The sequence below is a fragment of the Myotis myotis genome, unplaced genomic scaffold (genome assembly GCF_014108235.1).
Source record: "Myotis myotis isolate mMyoMyo1 unplaced genomic scaffold, mMyoMyo1.p scaffold_m19_p_2, whole genome shotgun sequence".
Lineage (NCBI taxonomy): Eukaryota > Metazoa > Chordata > Mammalia > Chiroptera > Vespertilionidae > Myotis > Myotis myotis.
Window position 1 is genome coordinate 72,525,192 of NW_023416324.1, and position 19,951 is coordinate 72,545,142.

At 40.2% G+C, this 19,951-nt stretch overlaps 1 protein-coding gene across 1 annotated transcript in view; it reads left to right on the forward strand.

Annotated features, from left to right (window-relative positions):
- The first annotated feature begins 404 nt into the window (after positions 1-404).
- Positions 405-19,951, forward strand: part of DCDC2 (doublecortin domain containing 2) — a 194,284-nt gene continuing 174,737 nt past the window's right edge. The window contains exons 1-2 of the mRNA XM_036352857.1: positions 405-805; positions 4,832-4,886. Of these exons, the coding sequence (XP_036208750.1) occupies positions 513-805; positions 4,832-4,886 (348 nt within the window). The 5' untranslated portion in view covers positions 405-512. The remainder of the gene's footprint in view (positions 806-4,831; positions 4,887-19,951) is intronic.

Below are 19,951 nucleotides of genomic sequence, written 5' to 3' on the forward strand. Positions count from 1 at the left end.
TTCCTGTGTCTCTTGACGCACCTTTGTCGTTCATTATTCGGCAAAGAAAAAATCTGGGTAATTCCAGCCAGAATCTTAATTGCCGTAAGAGCAAGCAGGAGATTGAGAGGTGAGGGAGCAAGAAGAGAATTAAGCTGTTTGCAAAGAATTACGCAAACAGGATGGGAGAAATTGAGTTTCATCTCTTTCATACCGAGCGCGCCCCCACCTCGCCGCCCTGCGCCCACGCGGCCGCTGTCCCTGGTGGTCACACCTGGGCTCCGCCGCGCGCGTGGGAGCAGGTGCGGCGCGCAGGGCGGCGCTGATTGGCCCGCGGCCCGCGAAGTCCGTGACGGCGCCGGGAGCGCTGCCGCCCGTGGGGCTCCGCGGGGCGCACGCCGGGCGCTCGGCCGTTGCTCGCTCTGACCTGGTTTGTCTGTTTCGCGTCCTTTCAGCCGGCGACCCGGCCAGCGCGGTGCGGTGAGGCCACGGGGCAGCGGGACGCCGGGCTGCAGCCGGGGCGTGGCGGGAGGATGAGCGGCACCGGCGCCAGGGCCAGCCACCGCACGCAGCCGGTGGTCAAGAGCGTGCTGGTGTACCGCAACGGGGACCCCTTCTTCGCGGGCCGCCGCGTCGTCATCCACGAGAAGAAGGTCTCCAGCTTCGACATCTTCCTGAAGGAGGTGACGGGCGGCGTGCAGGCGCCCTTTGGGGCCGTCAGGAACCTGTACACCCCGCGGACCGGGCACCGCATCCGCAAGCTCGACCAGATCCAGAGCGGGGGCAACTACGTGGCCGGGGGCCAGGAGGCCTTCAAGAAGCTCAAGTGAGTCCGCCAGTCCCACCGCCCGCGCTTTCTGGGTGCGGGAAGGTGTGCGGTTGGCACCGGGAAAGGGATGACCCCCGGTTCCCCCAAACCTCAGTGGGTGGAGGGGCTGTGACTGTGCGGGGTTGGTTGGTGCCTCTCAGCTCCTGTGGTTGGGGTTAGGGTTTGAAAACGTGACTGGAAAGGAGTTTCACTTGGGCGTCAATGGGAACATCTTAAAGCTGATGTGTAAGGAACAGGAATCTCAAAAAACAAAAGTGACCAAACGGATACTTGAGCATTTTCTTTCTTTCGTTCTTTTTTCCCCCTCTTTCCTCTTTATTTATTTATTTTTTCCTTCTTTCCCTTTTTCTTGGAACCTGGCTTTTAGTTAAAATCATTTTTAAGTTTTAGATACTATATAGTCACCAGGGGAGAAAATTGCTCTCTGCCTCCCTCCCCTCACCCCGTTTAAATTCTTTCAACCTTTCCTTCCCAGTAGAAGTGACCACACCCCACTGTGACCGTCCTAGGACCGCTCACAAGCTGCACGGTTATGCTATTGGCATCCAACTTGGAAAACTTGACTGGCTTACCGGGTCTACAGGTCTGTCTCTAAGTACCTAATGGCTAGACCCTCAAGGACAGGGATCATTATTGCTGCTCATCCCAAGTTCCTGGCAAGGAGCTCGCTCAGTGACTGAGCAAATTGTGTTTAGGTCTCGGAGGGGAACAAAGATGATCAAAGCATGACTCCTTGTCTTTCTTTAGGAGTTTACAGTAGCAGGAGAGATCCTACACGCACACCAAGAACTTCCTGTAGAGCATAAAGGAAAAGTGCAAATAGAAAAACAACTCAAGTTATGTGGGAGTTCAGAGTTGAGAGAGATTATTGCTGGTGTAGGTGGGTATTGTAGGGAGAATTTAATATGCCATAGGTTGTTTTCTTTTTTACAGCTTTATGGAGATTCAGTTCATGTCACATGAATCTCACCCATTTAAGTGGGTCTTAGTATATTTATGGAGCTGTGCAGACATCGCCACAAATTAATGTTACAACATTTCTATCACTCCCAAAAGAAACCCTGTATTTCCTAATTCACCTTCACCCCATACTCGGGTAACAACTAATCTGCTCTGTGTCTTTATGGATATGTCTGTTCTGGATGTTTCATATAAAAGGAATCATACTATATGTGCCCTCTTATGTTTCTGGATTCTTTCACTTCACATAATGTTTTTCAAGGCTCATCTATGTTGTAGTATGTATCAGTTCTTCATTTTTTTTATCATTGTATAGCATTCTATGGTATGGATATGCCACATTTTGTTTATATCCATTAATCAGTTGGTGGATACTTGGATTGTTTCACTTTTGGCTAGTATGAATAATGCTTTATGAACAATCATGTACAAGTTGTCATTTCTCTTGTGTATATACGTAGGAGTAGAATGGCTGGATCGTAAGGAAACTCTATATTCCATAGTTTTTAATATAATATTTTAATTAAAATTCAGCTTGCGCCTCAGGATAGCAAAAAAAAAAAAAATCTTCATCATAAAATCTGTGCTTGTGATCTCTGATTTTAACTGTATATAAATATTTCCTGAATATCGCTGAAGTTGTCTACGGTAATGTCAACCTTTCTTTCCTAAGTTTGTTTAAATTGAGTTCTAGGTGTTCTGCTTTTGTTATGCCAGACAATCTTTTTATGGGAGGTGAGGGATCCATTTGGATATAGTTTTCTGTTCCCTGAAACCTCCTTTAGTAGATTTGTCTAACTTTGTAGAAAAGAACTAAACGAAATTGCGTGTTTCAGAGAAAGTTAGAACTTAAAACTGAAAATCAGAAGACTTGAGGATGAGCTGTTTATCAGCTCCTTGGTCGGCCACTTGACTCGGCTCATCAATTTCCTCACACAGAGAGGGAACATCATCATATCTGCCTCACAGTGTTATGATAAAATGTAAATGCTATGGATGTGAATGTGTTTTGTAAAGACCAAAATGTTACATAAATATAAAGCATCACTGTGTCCAGTTTCTTTCATCAGATACTTTGGTTATTTTCATTAAATAATTTCCACATAAAGCAATGTCATGGGATTGGACATCTGCTTCAGAATCTACTAACAGTTCAAAATTGCAGACTCACTTTAGTAGTTCATATTCTCTTTTGTTTATGTGGCACCAGTTCAAAAAAAAACAGGTACAGTTTCAAACCAAATAGAAGGTGCACTTCAAAATTACTCTTCATATAGAGGAGATTTGCATGGTTATTCTTGCTTTTAATTCATACACACATGAAACTGAGCTTGTTATGACAGTTTCCATGGTTAGTTTTCCATGCTGACAGGTGAATAGCTAATTTATTTGTGTTAAAGTAGTGGTATCCTTGGTTATACTAATGGAAGCCAAGAAGATAGCTGAAACCAGTTTGGCTCAGTGGATAGAGCGTCGCCCTGCAGACTGAAAGGTCCCAGGTTCGGTTCCGGTCAAGGGCATGTACTTGGGTTGCGGGCACATCCCCAATAGGAGATGTGCAGAAGGCAGCTGATCGATGTTTCTAACTCTCTATCTCTCTCCCTTCCTCTCTGTAAAAAATCAATAAAATACATATATATTTTTTAAAAAAGATTTAAATGCTGAATATATTGAAAGCTTAGCAGTTGTAAGTTTATATAACAGATGAACTACCTGGCAGAACAAAAGAAAGTCCAAAAGATATCAAAGTGTAATTATATCATTTAGAGCCTAAATGATGATGGGGAAGATAGCAATGGTGGGAAAATATTTTTCAAATGAAAATGATCAACTTGCTTCTTCAATTACTTTACTCAGATATTTTTCTAATATTTTTGAAACCATAATAAAACCTTTGTTTTATAGAAGAGAATTCTAGAAATTGTTATTTTCTGTGCATTTTTGGGAGTTGACTCTACTAGATTAATCTTGTGGATCTGAGATTACTTTCTTGCGCGTGACAGACTTTTTATTTTATGTCAGAAATCAGCCTGCAGATTTGCAAAAGAGCCATTTATTGCTAAACAGAGGGAGTATTTACAATGCCTTAGGTAAATACTGTTATGTGAGGGAAACATATGATAATCTCCAGAGGTATAGATTAACTAAATCATTCTACCCAAACAAGCAAACAACAACAACAATGAAACTTAGCCAAAATTAATTATAATATAAACATTTTGGGGGAATTCAGCAATTATGGTAATTGAAGTAGAGAATCTACCTATCTATCTTTCTATCTGAGGTTATAAATTAAATGTTAGATTTATACTTATTTTTATATTGAAGCATTTATTTAGCACCTTCTATGTATGAAGCACAGTGGAACCAGAGCACAGTGATGGACTTACAGCTTGAAGTTGACACAGATATAAAATTTTCAGGTTGTGCTTATGCTATAGCTAAAGAATGATTACGATACTTAATGTCTGTAGCAAATTGTAATGGAATAACAGGGGTCTCCAAAGGTTAACTAGTCCACCCATTTGTCTGTCAGCTGAACCAATTACTAAACCATCCCATGTGGCTGAGCATTTCTGTATCATTAAAGTGCTCTCTTAGGGAAAAAGATTTCCCAGACTTTCACAGTTGTTACTCTATTGCATGCTATCTGTACTTTTTTTAAAAAACCTAAATTCTGTGATTACTGGAACTATTAAGCAGCTTTACAGACAAACTATTCTTTATATCTAAATTACCATAAGAATTAGAAATACCATATACATAATAAGTAGCTAACCATTGCGAGGGAGAGTGGGGAAGTTCCCCAATGGAAGTATGTATTTCTAAGACTTCAGTTACATTGAAGTTTAGAGTACACATCTGTCAGCTCTGGTTGATGATGCTGAAATAATTTTCCACTACTATAATTACTTTTAATTAGTAGCTATTATTTTTTTGCTGTAGGTTTAAGTATTTCCTGTAGTTTGCTTTATTACTTAATAATTTTAAAAAAAGAAATGTGTATAACTGACTCAAACTCAATAAAAAAAACCCTTATTGTTTGTTTGTTTTTCCCTGCAGTTACTTGGACATTGGAGACATCAAGAAAAGACCAATGGAAATTGTTAACACAGAGGTAAAACTAGTAATATTTTGAAGCTTTAAGCAAATAGCAGTGCCACTTTTGTGTTTCTTATGATGTGTGCAGAGACTTAGATGCTATTCTAATCATAACAGATTAGTTGTCTAATGTTTATAAATGGGATGTTATATATTTTAGGACAAAGCTCACTCTTTCTTTGGAGCATTATCAGAAGTGAAGAGACTGAGTAGGTATCCTAAACATGTATGATTAGACACAACATGTTCTTGTGTTTAGCTAAGTGTTTTAGCTATGTGTTCTCTGATTGAAATCCAAAGAAACTTTCCTGGCAAGTGAGAGGAGATTCTGAACACCGTTATGCCAGTCTTTACTAAATCTACAGCCCTGTCTTCAATTGCTTCTGCCACCCTGTGTCTGAGATTGCCATGATCACCTGACTGCCTCAAGGCTTCCAAAAGACCCTGTTGATTTTCCCATGATGTCAGGAGAACACCTCCATTTTCATTGGCATTGACGTTCACTTGAGCGTAACTACCAGAAGCTTGCATGGAGGTTGGAAACGAGTCTTGTGAAACAGATTTTTAAAACACTACTTTCTATTTAGCTTCTGAATCCCTAGTGGAATTTTCAGATATCCTGTAGGATGTATTCTATAGTTTGTGGGTGAAAAATAGATGAAAACAAAGTTAGGACAACAGCCTTCAATGTCCCAGTGAGACAGGGAAAATTATAGGTCAACCCAGACTGTTATTCTGTTCCCCAGCCCAGCCTTCCCCTCTTCCCATTTTGACCCATGTAGACAAGTGCTTCCAAGGTGTGTGGTGCCAGGCAAGAAATGGCTGGTAGAAAAAGCATTTCTCTCATTTGTAGTGCAGAGCCCTATAGAGACTCCTCAACTCTTGCCGTTTCCTCTTGAATCATGTTTATACCCAACATAGGTCTCTCTAGAAAACACACACACAAAACTTAATAAGCAAAAATTCTAATTCTGCAATATTTGAAGAATGTGAAGTTAATTTCATTATTCAAATAAATTGTAGAAAGAGGTGCTAATCCCAGACATTGTTAAATATAATTAATGGCCCTAGCTGATTTGGCTCAATGGATAGAGCCTCAGCCTGCGGACTGAAGGGTCCCGGGTTCGATTCTGGCCAAGGGCACATGCCTGGGTTGCAGACTCGATCCCCACTAGGTGGCCTGCAGAAGGCAGCCGATCAATGATTCCCTCTCATCATTGATGTTTCTATCTCTCGCTCCCTCTCCCTTCCTCTCCAAAATCAATAAAATATATATAAAAAAATAAATAAATATAATTAATGTTTATAAGTTAGGTTTACAATGTGTGTTAAACTGCTTATTAGTGAACGTGATAAGCTTTTGACTTAAAGTAGACAAAGGTATATGTTTTTTTTTTTTTTTTTATTAAGCTTATGTTGCCACTAAAGAATGAGCACTAGTTAATATCTATTCAAGTAGTAAAAAAAAAAAGAAAAAAGGAGAGATTAGTGAATTATTTCTGGATATAATTTTGTTTGAAGGATACACAACTATTTGAAGTAGGCTATCTTGCATGAAATTGGTGACTGTACACGAATATCTGCAATGGGATTTGAGATGTGTGACTTCTCCCAAAATGTGAGCATATATTTACTCTGGATTCCAGTGTCTTTGATGAAGAGATTGTGCCGGGCAAAGCACAACAGGTGTGCAATACATTTTTTGGATATACTTTTTTAAAAAAGATTATGATTAACAATGGAAGCATTCACAAGGACTTGTGTTAATTTGCTAAGTCTCCTTACACTCTGGTGTAGTAGCTATTGTTTTCTCTTTACTTTGGACCTATGCATGAGCCACACAGACAAGCTTCTGATTTATGAACAGACGTCACAGTGAAAAACCCACTGCTTATCTCCAACTAGAAGACTGTATCTCTTCTACTTTATTTCTTCCTGGTAATTCCCTCCCCTTCTCCTTCTCTCTCACTGCACCAGCACTGCTGTAGCCTTTCATTTCTTCTCAGTCCTTCCCCATAAAGCCTTCCAAAGGGGAGAAAAACAAAGAAGTAGAAGAAATTTGGGGATGCAAGGGGAATGGGAAGAGGTGGTGAAAAACTCCTTGTTCATGCTCTTCAGCACCTTCCCTCACCGCCCCAAGCCCCATGCTCCCACTTGCTCCCTGGGGCCCTCTCTCCCACTGTTGTCTGCCCAGACTTTCCTCCCAGTCTAGACAAGCAGTATGTCCTCTTGGCACTTTGCATTCCCAGTCTTGATGGTCAAAGCAGAGATTCTCCTCCACACCATGGATATTCCCAAAGCTTGCTTGAGCAAGGGGACCCCTGACTTTCATTGCCCAAAAGGGAGAGTTTTGGGTTTCTGGCATCTCAGAATGGAACTCTGAATGCATTTTCTCATAGAGATACTACTTTAACTGATGGTTCTACAGTATTATTATGGCTGTTTTAGGATAGAGCACAAATTAAAAAAGGCTTTTGTGGGCTGCTCTGAGAACCTAACTATTGTGTGTGTAATTCTTTGTTGTGTGTAATTCTTACTGTGGAGAGATACCTCTCTCTTTTCCTCAACTTATTTATATTCCAACTTTAGAATTCAGTAAATTTTTAAGTTAGAAGGTATCTGTATTCAACATTTGAGAACAGACTTGGTCAACACTGGACTTCCACAAAAGTTTTAGATTCTGTTTTATTATTATTATTATTTAAGATGGTGATTTCTTTTCAACGTTTGTGTCTACTGAGAAAAGATTACACACCTTGTTAAATACTGTGGATAACCACTATTCTTTGGAGTAAGATAACATATTCTACTCCCAGTCACAGGGAAGGATTCACAGAATCACCTTTGAAGTGGGTTTAGGACATAAGCTATAGATTTGGAGGGTTTAGAGTTGTTTCAGTGCAATAGTAGCACAAACAGTATTTATTCCAAGATGCTTCAGTACGAAGGTGAGTAAAAGTACTTATCAAAATTGGGGGAATTTCTCTCAAACCTGAGGTAATCTAGTCCTGTTTGAATTTTCAGTGCCAGGCTGCATAATAAAACCCACCATACCAGTATACATGATGCAGTTATCCTAACTGCTTAAAGCACAGTAACTCTAATGCTTTCCAGAACATGTTACTGTAGAAAGGCCTTTACAGTTAGATGGGATATCGTACAACATGTGGCATCAGGTCCTGGCCACCGTGGCCAAGGTGGCAGGCAATGCAGCAGTGAGGACTAGGAGTTGGCAGCATTCCTTCCCTCCCAGAGCACTCTCCCCCAAGTGTATACCGCATTCTGGTTGCTGTTTAGTTAATAATTTAGACACGATGTTTATCCACTTGCTGACTGCAGGTCACTGTCACTAGAATGTGCATGTCACCTTGACATGTGAAGGTCTTTTTGTGGTTCCTTCCTTGCGTTTCTGTCCCATGAAGATCATCTTTGAAGACACACCGGCAGTACAGCCAGTGCCCTTCCTCTTCCTCCTGGAGAGTGGTGCATACAGAGGAAGGCAGGACTCCAATGGGCTTCTTCCACTAACTCAGGAGAAGCTCAGGGGCTTCTTTGGCCAACGCGCCTGGCAGTGGGAGGAAAAGGAAGAGATGGATAAAAAGAGGGAGAAGAAAAAGGTGACAGGAATAAGACAAATGGGAGATGACTCTGTGGGGGTTTGTCCTGGCTCTGGAGACAGCAGTGTGTGCTCAGAGCAGACTTCCCTTGCCTCTCTCCACACCTGGCTTGGTTCTACTAACATTCAGATAAAGAGATCTTCCAGAGACCCCTGCATGCTCGCCTCTGCTCCTCAGTCATTTTGTACAGCTATCTTCCTGCTTCCCCTGCACCACAGAGATACTTTTCTCATCTTCTGACCTTGGTAGCTCATCCCTTCTGTACGTCTTTCCAGTCCTCTCTTTGCCTCTCATTCTCTGATTGCATGATGTATAACAACTATTACAGGGCACAGATGCTGGGCTAGAGGTATTCTCAGAGGACTGAGAAGGTACAAATGTGATAGGCGGTGTGTGTCAGCTGGTTTGAAATGGTTTTAAATATAACTGAATTTATTTTTGGCCTGTTTCTTTTAAAGTTTTGAGAGTGTTCTTTTCTACACCTTGACTAAGGGGGATTACTTAATACTTTTATGTGTGAGTGAGTCGAAGCCTATCTCTGACTAAAAGAGTGAAAATTGACTTGGAAGGGAAGAGACAAAGGCTGTTTTGCCATCATCGAGTTCGGACGATAGACACCGAGCAAGCCAGCTGCAGAGTTAGCAGAGAGCAGTGCTTCTCCCACAGTCGGGCAACAGCTGCACAAGGCCTCGAGGGCCCCCTGTTGAAGGGATTATTGCTTTTTTACTGCTGACACTCACAGCCCTGCTTTGCTGTAACCATATTTTACTGGGGATCTTTAAGTGCTGAACTGCCCTCACTTCATCACAACCCCTACTTAGCCCCATTTCTCCTAATCTCACCTCAAACCTAAAGCAGTCCAGAACTGCTCTCTGCTTCCCTTGCCCTCCACAGCTCCCGTCAATGAGAACCCAAACCTCACTGAAGGTGATCCCTGCCTCCCTCTTCTCAGCATCATCCGGTGGTTTCCCCAGTGCCACCCTTGCTGTAGTGAGGCAGCAAATCTGATTTTGGTGGGCTGCGAACGGCGGGTTTGCTCCTGTTCCTGGTGGCCTGACGATCAGGCGTTAACATATGCAGCAGAGCTGCCAGGTAGACTGTAAGTCTCCAGGAGGTCTGTTCACTCTGGATAGTACCTAGCACGAATAGGCTGGTGATCATTTTAATTCTCTAGTTTTGAATATTTCTTATCACACAGTTAAGGGAGATGCCTGTCTGCCTCGTGCATGCCTGATTATTCTGTAGTTCATATATGGGTGGGGTGTCTCAAATAACTCTATAATTATCATGGCCACTACCTGTTCAGATTTTGTTTTAGGGATAAAATCAGTTGTAGTTAAACCTCTGTGTGATACATTTATTGTCGTGTTAGTATAATTTGGAGCTATATCACAGGACTGCTGTTCACTCAACAAGGATTGATTGTGTACCTGCTGTATTCCAGGCACTGGGCTTGTCCTTGGGAACCAGACAACGTGGCCCTGATTGCATGGAGCTTGTACTGTTTAGTCTTCCTCGCCTGCTGTGCTTCGATTTTAACTCTTCCAACATTGATCTTTGTAGCAGAACTTGGTATAAAGTAGACTTCTTTGATTGAGGAGTCATATTTTGAGGGCTAAACAGTTTTTGAACTTTACTATTAATGGGTCAGGGAATCATGGGACTAATTTTTGAGGAGTAATAATCACCTAATTTCTGGAAAAGTAGTTCCATTTTCCTGGAGTTATAAACACCTAAACCAATTATAACTTGAATTAACAGCTGTGGTTGTCCATCTCCTTATGATCAGGATAAAATTAGCTTAAACCTGCATTACCTAGCCTTTGCAACGTCTAACATTTCCCCCAGGATTTCTGTGAATTTCTGCAGGGATTCTTATCTCATTCATGCTCACACCTCATGAGCTTCTGTTTCTAAAATATTAGCTGAGTTTATGGACTGAATTGTTCCCCTACAGGCTCTGTCTGTCTAAGACCCCACCAACTCAGAGGTAAAATCTTTCCATTGATGTCCACACAAATACTTTATTCACACAGGTTTGTGTGTGGTGAAATTTACCTGTGGTTTGTCAAAATGGAGTAGGTTTTGTAGGTTGTACAGTGGTGTCAACAACTCAAAACTTAATATCAGACTTTTTCATTCTTAAAAATACCTTGGTCTTATTTGTCAATTCAGTTTTCAGCTTTTGGTCTATTTCTTGCCCTCCTCTCTCTTCTTCTCCTCTGTTCCCCCAACCCCAGCCACTCCACCTAAAGTTTCTATTGATTTCTAGTACAGAACAATTTTATTTTGTTAATTTTTCTCAGGGTCAGCAGAAAGGGGTAATTTTTACCCCTTTCCTCACATTTATATTTAAACTAGTGGCCTGGTGCACAAAATCTGTGCACATTAAAAGGGAGTTAATTAGAGGAACTATTTTAATATTCCTATTTGCCCTTTCTCTATAATAGAAATGTCAAAGATGAAAGAAAATTAGTAAAATGTATATGAAAATCTTCCTCCTGTCAGAGTCTGGGGCATGCTGTGGGACCCAGAGTCAAGTCCCCACCCACCCGTGTGCACCTCGCAATCACATGAGACCCAGACCTGGCCGACCCCACCCCCATTGGGTGAGATTCAGACCAGGCCATCCCCACCCTCGTCAAGCCCTGCTGGGCAGGGAGCACAGCCTCAGGTTCCCCATCAAGCCCCACTGGGTGTGTGTGTGGGGGGGGAGCGCAGCCTCAGGTCGCCCGGCCTGGTCCTGGGGTTGGGGGGCACAGCCTGAGGTCCCCTGTCAAGCCCTGCCGGGAAGGGTGGGGCACAGTCTCAGATGCCCTGCTCTGGCCTGGTGCCACACAGCCTCAGGTCCCTGCTGATCACTCGTTATGGCTCCTTACGTGAACCCCGCCTCTGCTGTGGGCGCAGCCACCTTTTGTTATGGGAACCCTGCTTCCACTGTGGGCGCAGCCATCTTGTGATGGAGTGAGGGAGTGAGGGTCAATTTGCATATTAAATCTTTATTATATAGGATATGCCAGTCATAAACACAATGCCAGGCAAGAAGAGAGAACAGAAGGTCATGCTCACCTTATTCTAAGTGATCCATACACAGATAAGTGTGCTGTATATAGTTTCGAGAAGTGCTGCCTTGAAGAGGAACCTGCACAATGAAATCTGAAGTAATACCCCAATGAAGGCCTTCTCAAGGAGGGGGAGCCTCCTTGTTGGAGAAGCCTTCAATAGAATACTTTTTAATACTTACCCCTCACTTTAGATTTTCATTTATGGAGAACATTGTTTCTTAGTGGGTTGGAACACTGCTGGAATACCTTGGAGAAGAGGAAAGAGAGGGAGAGTTTTTTGAAACCTCAAAACTTTGCCTTGTCAGCATGGGTTTACTTCTGTTTGGTTACTCCAGTGAATGTCTGTAAGGTTTTGAATATCGTTATTAAAACTCCACATTTCAGTTTAATCATTAGGCATAATCTCTAATGAAACATACTATCAGATATGCTACTTAAAGGCTTTTGGTTGGGAATGGGATTCTAGACATTAAATTGGGTGTTAATTATTAACTTTATTGCAGAAAGGTATGGGGCTGTGTGGTTTAACTCACTAATCTTTAGCCTGGGAATTCTAGGTTCAAAGGGGGAACTACTAAATAGTTAAACTCATAAGTATTTTTTTCTTTAACTTGGGAAAAGATTTCCAGATTATGTTAGTCAGGTTTGCTAATTTCTTGAAAAATCAAAGAAATAAAACCCACTTTTGTGAGTTCTTTCAATAATAACCGAAGCCCCTCTCCACTTGTTTATTTTACACCTTTCCCCCACCTCTCTAATGTAACAGCTAAGGAAACTCCCCTCTTTAAAAAAAAAATCTGGTGAAGACTACTAAACACTCATTAAAAGAGTTACATCTTCTTTCTATTATAAATTATAAATATATTTTTCTGTCTTGCATAATTCAGTTATATACCAAGATGATGGAGATCAATGGAGATTGATTGAACTTACAAAATACCCTCTAATATAAGGTTTTGTGAGTTAGATTTTCTGCCAGAACCTTCCTGGGGAGCCCAGAAGGACCAACACCCAGGTTGTTAACCCTCTTCCCTGGAGGAAGCAGTGTGTGGGAGAAAACTGGGGGAGTGAACGGCAGCAGTCCATGTTGGCCCCTTCCATGTTGCTTTCTCAAGTTTCAGTGTCAGTAATAAGCATGTAGTGCTGTGATTTGCTGGTACTTCTAGCCAGAATGTTGTGTGTGTGTGTGTGTGTGTGTGTGTGTGTGTGTGTGTGTGTGTGTGTGTGTTGATTGAAGCAACACCATGAGAATAAAGGGTTTGGAGAATATTCCTGGTCTGGAGTCTGGATTCTGCATTTAGAACTGAAGGCCACTTAGCATCCTTCACAGATGTAGCAGCCATCCAAAGGGATGTTTTAATTTTTTTCCACATGTGGTGCATCCAGAAAGGGAAAATCCAAGAAAGGGATATATTATAGGATAAGAAAAGTGAAACTCAGAGGAACCAGTAGTAAGAAACAAGTACCTAGCCCTAACTGGTTTGGCTCAGTGGGTAGAGCGTTGGCCTGTGGACTGAAGGGTCCCAGGTTCGATTCCAGCCAAGGGCATGTACCTTGGTCGCAGGCACATCCCCAGTAGGGGGTGTGCAGGAGGCAGCTGATCGATGTTTCTTTCTCATCAATGTTTCTAGCTCTCTATCCCTTTCCCTTCCTCTCTGTAAAAAAAATCAATAAAATATATATTTTTTAAAAAAACGAAAAAAAAGTACCTAGATTCATCTGTGGTAATACATTGAATTTTCACTAGAATATAGGAACTGACCAGTTTAGGCAATTTAAATTTTATTTCTCTCTAATTTAGAATAAATTATCTCTCTCTGTGTTGTGTTTCAAATTAAATCCTTGGGCTTTTTTTCTGGTGGAGTAGCATTGTGAGAACACTGTGCTAATGAAACCAAGGTCTGGGCTTAGACCTCACAGGACTCAGTCTCTGGCCCCAGACTAGCCCCCAACAGTCTACAGAATGTTGTTCTTTCAGGGGTGGCATTGGTTAAGGCATGCACAAGAGTGTATGTGTAGTTTAGCTCTCAGCGATCACCATACTGGAAAAACATATTGGATAGTCTTATCTTTGTGTACAAAATAATATTTCAATGTCCTTCAGAATGGCTGGATGGAGGCATTTGTTAAAGCCAGGGCTATTTATTTGCCTTTGGTTGATTTCATCATGAAGGATGAAGGTGGTGTGCCTCAGTGTTTAGCTTGGTCAACAATGAAAATTCCCATTTGTCATTGTGAAAGGCTCCTTTTTAAGCAGCCAGCCAGATCCAGCTCAGATGTCACCCATGATTACATAGTTTGGATGTTTGGTTTGTTGAAATAAGGTTGATTTCAGCCCATCTGTTAGCTGGGGGCAAAACTGAGTGGTAAGGGGATTGTGGGAAAGAGAAAACTAAATTGACTTGTTATATTTGCAATGTCTAATGTTTAACTGGAACATTTCTCTCTAGGAAATTTCTAAAGGCAGTCTATGCTGCTTTGTGTGTGTATCTGTGCTTTCTCACCTCCTGGCAGTAAGTATTTTTTTTGAGCTTCAAAGATTTATGGACCTCCATGGCCATCTTTGCTATTTCAAATGATATAACTAATATCACCCAAGTTGCATTTTGTAAATTTTGTGCTAATTGATAAAACTCCTCATTCACAGCCTGTTTTCCTAGAAGTGAGCAGATAACACATATTCCAGTACTACCAATTTTGCATTAGCTAGTATGGGGTTTTCCACAGCTGGTTTTCAAAAACTAGATTTAAAAAACAATCTGAAATACAGTTTTTAAATTACATATATATATTTTACTATAGCAAAGACATTATTTTAGTATGGTTTTTGCAAATGTATAGCTTGTTTCTCATGAATGCTCAATTGGCTGATATTTAATTTAGTCAGGTGGTATATGAAAATTGGATTAAATTACCTTTCTCCCAGCTGGCATTTCTCCTAATCAGATTGCTAGTCTCTTGTGTTATTCTTTGTTTCAAATATTTAATCAATGATATTGATTAACTTTGTCTTTGTCAAATAGGTTGTTCTCACCTATTTGTCAATCTAAACACAACCATGTGTGTATGTAATGAAATGTAGGCAATGAAATTTGTTGCTGGGAATTTTCAGCAGTTTTACTTAATGACTCATATTTATTTCTAAACTCTTCCCCTTTCCCACTTCCCTAATTCATTGCTTATAGTATTTATCTGTATTCAAATTGTAATTCTCCATCTTTTTAGGGATTGAGTTCCCTTTGTTATTTATTATAATACTAGAGGCCCAATGCATAAAATTCGTGCAAGGGGCTCAGCCCTCAAAGCCCCAGCTTCATCTGGAAGGTCACCAAGAAGGACGTCCAGAAGGTCATTCAGCTGTCTTGTCTAATTAGCATATTATGCTTTTATTATTATAGATCAAGTTAGTGGAGTCCTATGCATCAAATTTGATGTCAAGAGGATCTGTCCGATGCTTATTAAAATGTATTCATTCATAGAAAGACAATCTTGGTTAGACTTCTGCATTTTAATCTGCAGCAATGTTCCCCAGACACCATCTGATAAGTCTGAATTATAAAATCATAATGGCTGCCTTCCAATGATTCTAATGGATTATAGAAGATGACTCTGCAATAGCTTGGGAAGGGGAATCTGGAGATGGATTGCTTTATGCCACTGCTATTATTTTAGGCTTCCTTGCATGTGTTTGAAGCTCAAGAGAATGACACTAATCACATATGTACAGTTCCTTTTGGTAGTAAAAAAATAATATCACAAATTATTTCATTAAAAATATTTAAGTACTTATTTATGTTCCAGGCATCATGCTAATTGAATTTACAGTGGTGAGGAAGTCAGACAAAGTCACAGCCTTAATGAAGCTTGCTGTCTGTTGGAGAAGTGTGCTGTATCGGAGAGTACAGAGGCACGTGGTGCTAGGGGGCACTACCACAAATCAGGGGAGTCCTCACAAGCTTCCTGGAAGAAATAATGTTTAAGTTAAGACTTAGAGGGGATGAGTAGATGCCAGCCAGGGCAACGGGGCAGCAGGGGTGGGGGTGGGGGGTTGTGTCCCAGGCAAAGAGAACAGCATGTATGGATGTTTGCAGATGAGCGAGCAGATGGCACATTAAAAAAATGTACACTGAGTTCTGTTTGGCTGAGTATGGGAAGGTTTTGGGATGGAAGAGTGTGGTAGAGATATGCAAGAGATGAGACTTGGAAAAGAGAAAGGGACCAAGCCATAAAGGGTTTTAAAAAAGAGTTTTACCTTTTTCTGCAAACCAATTGAAAATTATTTAAGAACTTTCAGCAATGGATTGATGTGATCACTCTTGCTGCCACAGCAAGGTTGGAGGCTAGGAGACCACTTAATGGAGGCTGATATGGTACTCCTGATGGGAGAGGCTGTGGAGGTGGTAGAAGGATCAGATTTGAGAGACAGGACTTAGTACTTGGCAGGATGTTAGTGATGAGTGAGCAGTTGGGTGAGTCTTGGATTTCTGGCCTGAGACACTAGATAGATGAGACAGGAGGAAGTTGTTTTTTGATAACAGTGACAGTCATATCAAGTTAGTGGGGTCCTGTGAATCAAATTTGATGTCAAGAGGATCTGTCCGATGCTTTGATGTGTTAACTGTTTGAACATCAAGCCAGTCCAAAGGTTGAAAGATGTACAGAACCAGAACTCGTTGTGTGTGTGTTTCTGTACTGTGTGCTTGGTAGGGTTTTAGGCACTTTATAAAGATTATCTAATTTAACCCTCACAGCAACCTTATGAAGTAGGATTGGTTATTCCCATTTTATGGAGGAGGAAGTTGGTGACTTAAAACATGGTCCTGCAGAGCTCATAGTCCAGACAGACTGTGTGTTAACGTATGTGTGTTAGTGTTTAAAGAATTAAATAAAGTTGATCATTGAATATTTTCTTGTTCTTGAATGAGCATGTGGAGGTGAAGGGACTTATTTATTATACTTTAATTTAATGATGATAGGAAGGATAATGAATATATATATATATATATATATATATATATATATATGAACTGAACCCAAAAAAGGGTCACTGTTTCCTAATTTCCTTTGTTAAAAAGTCACCATTAATCACAAAATCTTGCCTAGAAAATTTTTTAGTTGTATTATTCTCAATTTACTACATTGTTTTTACCTTTGCTACTATTCCCTGTAGGATGGGATATTTATGCTGAATGTTTCCAATACAGCACCTCTAATGGTTTTGGCATGTCTGCTTATAAGAGGGCTCCCACAGGAAACCAAAAATATTTTTACATGGAAATTTACTATAGAGTGTGAAGAGATTAGAGAAAGAGATATTGAGCCAAGAATCATGAATTATTTTTTGTTTATTTTTATCATGTTTACTCTCAAAGGACTATTTGGTTTCTTTAGTTATTCTGACCAGAGGGTTTGAGTAACATATAGCAAGTTACCAGACAAGCAAAACAACTTGCAGAATTGGAGGAAGGGAATAGGAAAGGCATCATGTGTTGGAGACAAACTGAATTTTTTCACCAAGATCTCAAGGAATAAGTCACTTGACCTCTGAGTCTCACTTTCTTCATTTCAAATATGGAAATAATAATATTTTCTTTAAATAATTGTTGTGAAGATTAGAAATACTGAGACATGTACTAAGCCCCTAGCCTTATGCCCGACATATAGTTAGAACTCAGTAATTGGAAATTATGCTATGCTGTGCTGATGCTCATAAGAGTCATGTGACTTGAGTAGCTGTAAGTAGAATAAAACACCATTTATTAGCTTTTACAGCCTTTGGTCAAAGGATAAAATGTACATGTAAGTGCTAGTTCAACTATAAAACCCTCTGTGATGCTAGGTGATACTTAGTACTCCTTCTGACTGGAGTGACCATAGAGTAGTACTTTGATAAATGGTTGAGATTATTATTATATAAATGAGGAAATATACTAGTAAATAAATAGCATGCAATAAACTTCCATGTGTGACTGAATCTTGGAGTTTTTTTTTAAATATCGAGGATTTACATAATTTTACAAAGACGAGATATAGAGAGATTAAAAAATATACATGTGAATTAGCCAGTATATTTTCAGTAATCAAAAGAAAATTTCTGTGTCTTATTTTAGCAGAAAAGAGATTTTTGAAAAATACGTTAGATATCCTTTATAACCTCTGATGGAGGAGGAAAACTCAGTTCAGCGAATGAGCCAGAACCCCGAACACATTTTGTTGTTAAGGACAGTACTGCCACCAACATCAAACAATGGAAACATTCAGTTTCTTAGATCACTGCCCCAACTTTTCACAGTGGATGCTGTAGGCAGTACGTGTAAAAATTGGACTTCGTTGCTATCAAGGGCACAACTTTTACCTTCTCTGCTTTGTTGCATTACTAGTACTGGTGTAAAAGCTCTGAGTTGGACAACTGAGCCAACCAACAGTCATGTTTTGAAGGCTTAACTGCATTAGGGCTAATATGGTAAACGTCAACCTTTTTACCTTCTGTGGGTGATGGTGGGATCTGCTTCCCTCCAAGTTTCTTGTGGTGGGAACTCTATTCTAGCATCGTGCAGATGCTAGAAAGCCAACATATGACAAATATGTACTACCCTTCCTTGATGGTCCAACATTAGCATATATTTTCTTTCTGCCAAATCAATGCTGATGTTTCTCAGACCTCTGAAAACTTCCTATCCTCTTCTTCTAAAGGAGGTTAATCACATTCTCCTTAGTTACTGCATCCTGTTCCAAGTCAGGATCTCTGAAAGACGTTTGTTTCCTAGTTCTTCTAGTTCATCTCAATATTTTGCAACCTATATGCTGAATTGTAAATGTAACTATTATTACCTATATAAGTCAGTGGGGTATAGGGAGAGGGAAAAAAGAATATTTACATGACACTACAAGAAAGGAATTAAGAATCATGAGACTGGAGATTGTACTCATGACTTCCTTTTCTACTATGTTTTCATCTTTCCTTTTTACCTTTAAGTAGTACATCTGTTTAGGATTCTTAACTGGTGGGTGGGGTGGCCCATGTATTTATTCTGGAGGTATCTGAGCTCATAGGATTCCTGATATCTTCCATAACTTTATTATTTTTTAAAAAAACTATGATTCCATATGACATACAAAAGAGAAACTATATCTACAGTTTTTAGAACAATAAAATTAATTCAGCTTCAGAAATAGAACAGAACAAATACAGTTAGAGTTCCTTGTGTCTCTCCTCAGTCTCATTTCCTTCTTCTTCCCAACATCTAAACACAATCTTGAATTTTATATTTATCCCTTTGCCTTTCTTTATACTTTTATTCCAAATCCTAAACAGTATGCAGCTAGGTTTGTAAATTTATGTAAATGTAATCACATTCTATGTATTCTTTTACAACATGTTTTTGTGTTTTTTTGCTTATACAACATTATATTTTGTAATATTCGCCCATGTTGTGGGGAGCTGTGCTTCTTCCTTCTCCTTGCAGGGCTGTATTCCACTTTATGCACATAACACCATTCATTCTCCAATTGATGACATTTGAATTTTTTTTCTAATCATTTCTTCCCCTTTCTTTTTCTGTATTACTACTGTGAATATTTTGTACATATCTCAGTTCACAGGCACAAGAGTTTCTGTCTAAGAAATATATACCTATGCATGGAAGCAACAGTCTAGGTGAGATTTTGTGTCTCTGAGCCAATGTCTATTCATTCCTCAGTGGGCTGAGTATTTCACTCCCCCCAGGGCATATTTTTCTCTGGTGAATATTTGCAGTTCTCATTGAAAATATTTTGAGCAATACTCAAAAGTATTTATTTGTGACATTATAGGATTCTTCAACAAGAGTACCAGTCCTCCTGGTACCAGGGGCTGTTAGGTCTGGTAATTGGCTTGGGGTTTGACAACTGGTAGTTTAAGCCCAGCCTTTTTTTTTTTACAAAATCTGGATATTTTTGTTATAAAAATCAAGTAGTGGGTTGTACAGTTCTTTTAATCTTAGAAATACCATGATCATTTAGTCAACATCATAGGTCCTTGCAGATAAGTTCATTGTGGTTACCACATTGACTGCTCCCTCCTATGGTTACTGTGCCTGCTTTATTTTTAGGGAATAAGTACTGCCTCTTCTACTGCCACCCCAGAATCCTGATACCTCATTGAAACCAGAGAACCCATTTCAAATGCAGCATCTTCCATCAACATGCCTGGTCTAGAGAGAAAATGCTAGAACACTTTCAGTGTTGTTGAAATAGCATTCCTCACCAACGTGTTTCTCAGGGCCTCATGAAATGGAATGTGTTTGGGATCCTTACTTGAGTTCCATCGAGAGGAAATTAGTGGGTAGAACAATCATAAAAATATATGCTCCAATTTCTATCTTAAATCTTTGGATCCCTTCCTCTGAGTCAGCTGTCAA